At 50.0% G+C, this 9,143-nt stretch overlaps 1 protein-coding gene across 1 annotated transcript in view; it reads right to left on the bottom strand.

Moving 5' to 3' along the window:
* Positions 1-639: 639 nt before the first annotated feature.
* Positions 640-9,143, bottom strand: part of PRELID2 (PRELI domain containing 2) — a 93,141-nt gene continuing 84,637 nt past the window's right edge. Inside the window, exons 4-5 of the mRNA XM_054842007.1 lie at positions 3,104-3,295; positions 640-741 (exon numbers count right to left, since the gene is read on the bottom strand). Of these exons, the coding sequence (XP_054697982.1) occupies positions 705-741; positions 3,104-3,295 (229 nt within the window). The 3' untranslated portion in view covers positions 640-704. The remainder of the gene's footprint in view (positions 742-3,103; positions 3,296-9,143) is intronic.

Raw genomic sequence — 9,143 nt, 5'->3', positions numbered from 1 at the left:
GCAACACAAAATCAGTATTATGCAGCTGGGCCCGTGGCTTTCGCTGTTTTGAATCTTTACACAGCTTTCGAAGCCAAATAAAGAAATGCCAAACGCATCCTGAACTTTCCTGCTATCGCTTGCTGTGTCAAACATCGTCAGACGAGCAGAGCCTGCCTTTTCCGTCCAGACAAGCAGCACCCGGGTCCTCTTTAACCCTTTGCATCTGGATAGGCACCACATCAGACAGGCTTTACTGATGAAACCCTCCCAAAGAGACGGGGCAGATGTTGGATTTGAGAGCCCAGCTGTGGCTCCGTACGCAGGACGAGCTGTCCGTGGGGCAGATAGCGGGTGGTTTTAACCCCAGGTGACCAGGATGGGGGAGCCCCTGTTCTGCTCTGCTGCGGGGGTTCCTGCCGTGTCCTGCTCCCTCGAGGGGAGTGCTGACGGGGCTCAGGGGTCGCCCCTTCCATCATTTTGTGGAGGGGAGGTTTGGAGAGATTTCACCCAGATTAAAAGGGTGGGGGCACTGTAAAACGAACAAAACCATTTCATACCTTGGTACACTTTGTAAATTGTATTCTAGTGCCCAAGCCATCCCTATCAGCAGCATTATGCCAAAAACCATACTCTACCTTCTTGTACTTCCAGGGTCCGGCGCTCTCCATCTCTCATCTAGCTGATGACACGGGGAAGTCGCTCCGCTGCTTTCTGCTTCACACTCAAGTGGCTGCTCGATCAGAAACAGATGTGCAGCTGCTGGAGAGAGCAAAACACAAATAGAGGTTGCAGGGGAGAATATGTTTATTCAGTCATAAATATCCCCAGCAGCACCCTGGGGAAAGCAAGAACAACTGAAAATCACTTTGCTTTGCTGTGAAAAATGGAAGGCAACCGAAGCAGCGTAGCATTATGGGACCGAGGGGCTTTCTCCCCCTCTTTTCTTTGCACAAGTTATCTTTTTCAAATTGCATCACGCCTGTCATTTGGGTTTCCTGCGTTATCAATCACAGGCTGCAGTCTGTCTTTTCGAGATGGCACCTCTGGGTCACCCGGCTGCTGCCAGATCCATCACCCTTGCGGTGACTTCACCTCTCGAGAGGAACGAGCTGCTCGTGGTTCCACAGCCCGGCTACCCGGTGTCCGGCACTGCCCGCTCGGGGTGCTGTGGAGGGGCCGTGTCTCGGGAGGGTGCTGAGCTGAAGCCCGTGGGTGTGCACGCTCTCACCCACCTCCCAGAGGAGACCGACTTGGAGCCGAGTCCTGTGACAACACAGCCATGGCCTGAGGAGCTCTTATTAAGTACTCGGGGGGGAAAAGCCCCTAAAGTGCCCTTTCCTCCCTTTAGCTCTGATGTGACAAACCCAACGCTGACGTAACAGTGGAGACAGGCCAGCGCTGCGCAGCCCAGAGCTGGTGGCGTCGGTGCCGTCAGCTGTGCAGTACGAAGAGCTCTGCCTTACGTCTGGGATGAAGTTTTCCTCATAAACCTGAGCGCGTACGTAACTCGGTAAAGGCATTCCTATTTGGGAGTGCTTAAACGTAAATGTGAGCAATGCTTCAATTCCTGATGAAAGTGAGATATATTTTACATCTGTGCTGAAGTTCCAGGGAAGGAGGAACTTTGTACTCCCCTTTAATTGAGGCCAGACCTCAATTTGCGCACTTGTCAGAGAAGGGCTAGAACTGGAGCAGGTTTAGGAGCTCTGCCTAACCAAGACCTGTAAAAGTTTGGTCCTAAAGGGCCCCAACCTTCCTGTCAGCTCAGTCCCTGCACCCCTCAGAGCAGCCCGACAGCCTCCGCATCCTGCCCAGCAGCACCGGGGTCCCCGCGGGGCCACAGCAGCGCTGCACGCCCGCCCCGGGGCCAGGCGCCCGAGGGATGCACGGCCAAACCGCTGAGGCTGAGAACTGGCACCTCCAGCCTGTTCCTAATCTGCTGGGGGAGGAGGCGGCAGCTTTCCTCCAAAGGACAGAAGAAAGAACAAGCGTTTTATCTGCATCAGTTACTGGCACGGGGGCTTTTCCCTGCCTCTGTCCCAAAGCAGTACAGTCACTCAGGTCTCATTTAATTAAATTCATCTGAAATACTCACCTTGCACCAATTAGGTAAAACAACCTATAAAACCCCCTCCAAACAAGATAATTTGCTGTTTCAAGTCTGAATCATGTTGGCCTGAGAATACAGCGACTACAACAGCTACGCTAGAGATGTATGAAGGGATTTTAATTGCCTGAAACTCCGGTACTGCAGGACAGGGAGGGAGAAGCCTTTACAGTTATCTCACTGTTATAGATGAGCAGGGTGTCTGAGCTTGAAATGCTTCTACTTGATAAGGGGCTTAAAATAGTAATCAACTTTCCTTATTCAAATAGATCCCTGTTTTTCACTCCCGTGGTTTCTGCATGTACTCTGAGTCAGTAACTAGGTCACGGAGATAGAAGAAGCCGGGAGGAAAATAACTTTTGTATTCTGGGGATAATTCCTGCAGCCAGTTTCCCTGCCGTGCGGGGCTGCGGGCGTAAAGGTCGCTCCGGCTGCAGGAGGGACCCATGGCCAGCGCTGGCTGCAGCCGCCCGGGTCTTGGTGATAGGCACCAAAGGCAACTGCTCTCAGAGGAGCAGCTCCCACCCAGGAACGCCCCTGCGCTGAAGGAGGATGGATCTCATGTAGATTTGCATATGCGGTCCAAATCTAATCAGGAAACTCCAGTGCTTCTGTGGCATTCACCCCAGGGATTCAGGCTATAGGCAAAATAAGAGGCAACACCGAGATTCAGAGCTCTCCAGAAGCCAGGCTACTTGCAGGTGGTCTCCGTAACTTTGATAGTGATAAGAAACCAGCTGTGAAACCACTTTGTGCTTCCACTCTTCACAGGATCCAGCCAGACAGCCCGAATACTGCCATTTGGGACAGCGATGAGATGGGCTAGTTTTATAAGCTACGTCTACCGGTGATTAATAGATACTCAAGCAGTAATGCGCATACATAGAATCATAGAACCGTTTTGGTTGGAAAGAGGGGCACAGTCTGTATTCACCTATACATTTTCTAAACAGAGCTTCCGTTTTTATATTAGTTAACAAACACCATTTTTTCTGCGCCTCTGTTGGCGAGTACCTGTGAGAGCACAGCCCTGCACACACAGGCTGTTGATGTGGCCCGTCCCGGTGCGGGTGCCCCAGAGGAGCTGAGCTGGCCCTGCTCACCACGGCAGGATGCTCTCCTGGTCCCCCGGAGCATCCCCCCAGCTCCGGAGCACGCCTCCGCTTCCCACGGCTGAACCCCTCTGAGCCGGAATGCACACTACACCTTCAGAGAGCAACAAAATGAAGATGTTAATTATGAAAAGAGAAGCTGCCAGGATTATTAGAGATATGTCGAGCAAATTAGAAACTGTTATTCATGTGGAGAAAGGTTTAGCATATGCTTGGAATTTTTTCATCTATTCAAACCCAAGACTCTGATATATTGAGCTGCTTCTTGTCCCCATGATACCTACCTGTGGCAGGCATATCACAGCGAATCCCCACACTTCCAATTTATTTCTCTCTTCCAAAGGCACCTTTTTGGCACAATTACGCACTGAAATGCTGCCAACGATTCCCTCCAGTGTACGGTGACGACTGGGCTGTGGTTCTGAACGAGAAAGTTCTACAGATGGGTCCTTCAGATCACGTTAGCATCTCCTCACTGCTAGCCGACTTTGCCATATTGTAGTTTAATTAATAATAGCCTTCTCTGAAATGTATTCATTAAAACACCCAAAAAGCCCCAAAACATAATGCAACGTGGCAGATCCTCAGCAATTCACACTAACCTCACATGGAAGCAGTCACATTCCTGCTAAAGCAACGGAGAATTTCGATTATGCAAGTGGTGAGACTGTTAGTTTAGAGCTGAAAACGCAACCAGAGATCTTTATCTCAACAATTCCTGCGGAGCTGACTAGGTGGCTTGTGTGCGCGCCTGCGTAAGGGAAAGCACGCACGGGCTCCTCGGCTCTTCTCCGACTGCAAAACATTTTGAGCTCTCACTGTTTTTCAGGCATTTGCATACTTTCTCGAGCATTTAATTTCCAGTTCTTTCCTGAAACAAGCACGCTGTAGCTGTCACAAATCTGTACGCACACATAACCATGCAATCAACTTGTACGTACAACCAAGCAAGTGACTGCGTACGAGCCGTGTATGAGTAAGTGCACGCATACCGACAATATGCTTACACTAGTTATATTAATGCCTGGGTATTTCTAGGTAGGATGTTCCAAATGATTTGCAGTAAAACTGCAAAATAATATAATTTTATTCTTCATGGTCCCTACAGTGGGCTACCTATGATGATATTCAGATATACTGAATATTGAACGTAGATATCCTTTCAGATGCAAAAAATTTGCTCTGTGATGTGCTGGAGAAAGAGGGACAATGCGAGAGTGAGCAGGGACCCATTCAGGCAACAGACGTTTATAGGTCCAGAGAACGTGGGACTCTGTGAGCAAGAGACCCAAGAATCTGGCTGGCACCTGCCTGTCAAAACACAAGTGACTATTAAAGACCACAGCCTTGGAAAAAAGTGCTCCTGAAGCGAAGCTTTTAAAGACAGGCGATCAGCTCTGAAGCACAAAACGCCTGCAAGGTTGGCAATGTGTCAAACAGTTCTTATGTGACATTACCTTCACTATCCAGCTGCAATCCAGTGCAGGTATGCCGAATACAAACATGATGCAATCATTATACAGAGGCACAAAAATTTGCTTCCCCAAAACCCAAGTGAAGCTTGAAGCACATCAACTAGAAATGTCAAAGTCATGAATAAAACGAGGGGGGGAAAGGTTATCTTGAGGTAATTGTAGGCTTTTAATGAAAGGAGTCACGCTAGACTCAAAGCCATGTCACATCACACAGACATGTAAATAATACTGACAGATTAATGCTGAATCCATAAAAGAAATCAGACTCGCTCATTCAGAAGCTTTTAACACGCAGCTGTGGATAAACACTCGGTACATCACCTTTGGACCAAACCAAAGCACAGATGGATTGCAGTGAGTTGCAGGACATCGCTGACCTTTACATCATTTAATCTTTGAGTAAGTCAGTCCCTGTTACCCACAGCAAAGAACCTGAGCAGGCGCTCAGAACTCAGCAGAGTTTTCCACCAACTGCGGGTGGCAGCAGGATGAGCCCCACAGGTACAGACTCGGTCAGCAGCAACAGACGTGCTGTGCTCCTGGTACAGAGCTGGCGAGAAGAAGTCTGAATCCTTGCCTGGAGTTTATTTAGGGTGCTCAACACAAAGGCAGTTGGGATCTTTGCTTGTTTGATCCTTGCCTGGCTTGCTTCACTTAAAGCAATCCTAGGTCATAAGTAACGGTGCTGAAAGCGCAAATGCCTTTCTGCGTAGGAACAGCCGTCCTAAACCTCTGGAGCAGATGGACAGATAAAATAATTACATCTGACAACAAAACTAACGTGTCAGTCCCACAGAAAAATCTTGTACTTTGAAAAACATGCTTAAAACTTAAGCTTAAAAATCCACACACGCTCGAAACCCCATACTGTTTGAACTATGTTTGGTTTGCTTCCCTTTCCTCCTCTTCCCATTTTCCAAGTACTCTGTCCTCCCAGTTTCTAACGAGAAACCATCCAAACTGGAGTTATAAGTGCTAAATGTACAAACTTAGGCCTGCACCAAAATCAGAATTTTTTAATCAGGTGCCTCTCTTACTTGGCAGTCCAAATATAAAAATAAAACATTTATTTTTCCAAGTTTAACTGCACATTCTTGCTTTCTGCTGTTTGCCTGCATTAATTCAGCAGCGAGGTTCTCAGAGAAGAGCTCTGCCCTCAAGCTCTGATGGTGGCTTTCCATCTATTCCAACAACATACATCAAAATTTTATAAAAGCCATAAAATATGCTGCAGTCTACTTTTATCTTCTCTCTTTGAACATGCAAATAATTTGCCTCCATCTTACCCAAACACTCAATAACCGGTAACAGGAAAGAGCAGGATCATTTACTGGCTGGCGCTGGCAGAGGAAAGGGGAGAAGGGGCAGGGGGAGAGGAATGATGCCGCTGCTTTTGTGTGACCAGTGCTGCTGCTGAGGAGCCTCACTTCTCAGTCTTTTATCGCCCCGCACCTCTAGTCTCTCCATTTCTGAGAGGCAGAAAAACCTTCTGCACACGAGCTCCCGCTTGCCACCACGCTGCCGTTCCCAGCTCCGTGCCCCCCATGCCAGCATCCCTCCCCTTTTCCCTTCGCTCACCGAACAGCCTCTCCTCCCGGTCTGACCCATCTTACAGCACGCGTCTTGCTCGGGGACTTGGAGCAACGATCCAGACACAGAGAACATTACGGATCAGAAAGCGGCGCTGTCGAAGCCGGGCGGGTTTGCTGCCTTTGGGCAGGGCGCTCTCCCCACCGAGAGCACGGGCACCGGCCGACCCTCTGCAGCCCGGCTTCGGAAACACCAAGGTGAGCGAGACGCCCGAAAGGTCGGGGACACGCAGAACCCCCCAGAGAGGGCTCAGCCGTACCCTCGGTGTCTGCCTTCGCTCTGATCAGTACACGGCTGAGCGCCGTCTCCAGAGCCAGCAAGCAGTGCCGGGGCCTTGGGCAGCCACGTGCCAAGCCAGAGAGCACAGGGCTGCAGATGTTCTTCACTCGGTCTTGCTGCCCATAACCACGATGATCAATTAATGAACGGTAATTGACTTGGCACTGGAAAAGGACTTTAAAAGGACTGGGACTGGCTGTGCCTGCTGCTTGCCGGGTGTTACAGGACAGCGTTCGGGGGCAGAGCCTTCACCCGACAGGTCTGCGTGCGCACGGCCGCAGTCGGAGGGCTGTCGCATGTGTCCTCAGGAGTCAGCAGCGGAGCTGACGCGGGTGCCCACCTCCAGCACAGCAGCCACCCCAGACAGGTCTCTGCAAGGAGGGTCACGCAGCCCCGCAGAGCCCCTCGCAGCGAGGTCCCCGTCAGCCCCCGACCCTGCGCTCCACGGCGTGCGCGTACAGGCAGCCCGCGGCCGCACAGAGAGCCCAGGCTCAGCTTAATCTGCACGCAGAGGTATCCAAGAGTTAATTGATTTTTTGATTCTGTTGTCCTCTCTGAGGATCAGGCAAAGGAAACAGCGGAAGGCATATGGCGAGAGGGAGGCAGGCTGGCCGGCCAGAATACCCGTAGCAGATCCAGGCGCTCCATGGGCTTGCGTTTTCCAGAATTACTTTCACTGACTTTAATTAAGCTCTCCCCAGACTCACCAGCTTGGAGAGATTAAAGCAAGAGAGAGCACGCCAAAGAACTTGCGTACCACGTAGCTTTCCCTGTAAGCTTTTACAGTTCTGTAATTGAATTCACATACAAATGCATCACAATTGCGCTATGTGAAAAGCCACGCTGACCTACTTTCAAGCCAATTTTATGTACTCCATGGATGCTTTAAGTCACTTTATAAACAGAATCTTTTTTTTTTTGTCTTTGTTAGACAAATGTAACCTCTACTGGCAAAATCAGAAATCCCTCTTGTCCTGCAAAAGAGCCCATCTATTGAGAAGTATCACACGAGGTTTACTTACAAGAAATTATCTTGCATTTCCACATAATCTTAATCACTTGTTATTACTATGTACATAGCAGTTGGTTTTTTTAATTGCAGCAGCATGCAGCAGACAGGCTCCGAGTGCTGCAGGAGGCAGAGGTGCTGTGGGCTTCGCCCCCCAACACCACGAGCAGCGGGACCCCAGTCCTGCACGGTGCCAGCAGCACAAGGGGTCACAGCCAAAAGGCTCCTCTGCACCTCCCCACCGCCAGCCACAGCCTCCTAAAAACACACACCTAACCAGCCTTCAACCCTGAATCGCCAGAGCTGGGAGAGCTCTTCTGGTACCATTTAGTGTTTTCAGTCCTAAATGCCGGAGCTTTGGAATCACACCTGAACCTCAGCGTCTCTTTCTCTGCCTAACAAAGGGTGCAGCCTCATGAGCTGAAAGAGCAGGCGACCCTCTTCTAAACACATTCTTCTCAAAACATCCATGAAGCGTACATATGTGAATGTCCTCATTTTAAGAGTCTGATACGCAGTATTTGAATAATTCAACCTGGTCATGCTGCTTCCTCACGGCCACGAGAGGAACATCAGCAGGCTGGAGGAAGGATGCAGCCACCCCAGGCAGGCAGAAGCCTGTGTAACAGGGGAGGACACAATAAGCAGAGCCAGGAGGAAAACATTCAAGCAGATTTCCAGACAAGAACGACACTATGATGGAGCTTAAACTGCTTGCAAAATTGTATTGCCTTGATTCAGTTACCCACAAAAAACTTCTACTCAACACATCTAAGAAACCAAACTGGAGTAAATACACATTCTGGGAGGAAAAATACTAACAAACCCCCTTCCAGAACAAAGAGTCACTTTGAATGCGCCTTTTCCCATTGCCACTTTCATGTTACCTTTAGAGCTGTACAGTGTTCAGTTTGAAGACCAGAGCTCTCTACCAGCCTACCTCACCCAGGCTCTGCAAACGCTCTTCTCCCATCTCTGCTGCTGTCTGGACACGTGCAGAGGAAAGGGAACAACTCACACCGCTCTCATCTGGGGGCCCAAGAGCAGCGGTGAAGCCAGACCGTGCCACAGGATGGGAGGGATGCGCGAGGGATGCGCGAGGGATGCGCGAGGGATGCGCGAGGGATGCGCGAGGGATGCGCGAGGGATGCGCGAGGGATGCGCGAGGGATGCGCGAGCCGCAGCAGCACCAGCCTGCCGGGCAGGGACACTGCAAAAAGCAGCAGGACCCCACAGCTCACTGCCCACTTCCCAATGTACGTTAGGAGCTTCCTTTTATGCTTAAACCCGAACACCTGCCTGCAGCAGCCGGAGCTCTTTGACAGCAATTAGATAAGGTGGGTTGGGAAGCGAGTTAAATCCACTCACGCCCCAACCCCCCCCTCTCCTTCCCACCCCCCACTGCAATTTTAACAGGTGAGCTTTGTTATGCCATTTAAAAAGTGATAGACTGCTGGCTTTTTATCTTCCGTCTTAAATAAGTCAAAGCAAATCATAATTCTGTTGCCAAATAAATAAAATATTGAGACATGGAATAATTTTGAAGACCCCAAGAAACAAGCTATCTGTAAACAACTCGGGCAGAGCAG

This window comes from Grus americana, chromosome 14 (genome assembly GCF_028858705.1).
Source record: "Grus americana isolate bGruAme1 chromosome 14, bGruAme1.mat, whole genome shotgun sequence".
Lineage (NCBI taxonomy): Eukaryota > Metazoa > Chordata > Aves > Gruiformes > Gruidae > Grus > Grus americana.
The sequence above is the reverse complement of the archived record's forward strand: the minus strand, read 5'-3'. Positions and strand labels throughout refer to the sequence as shown.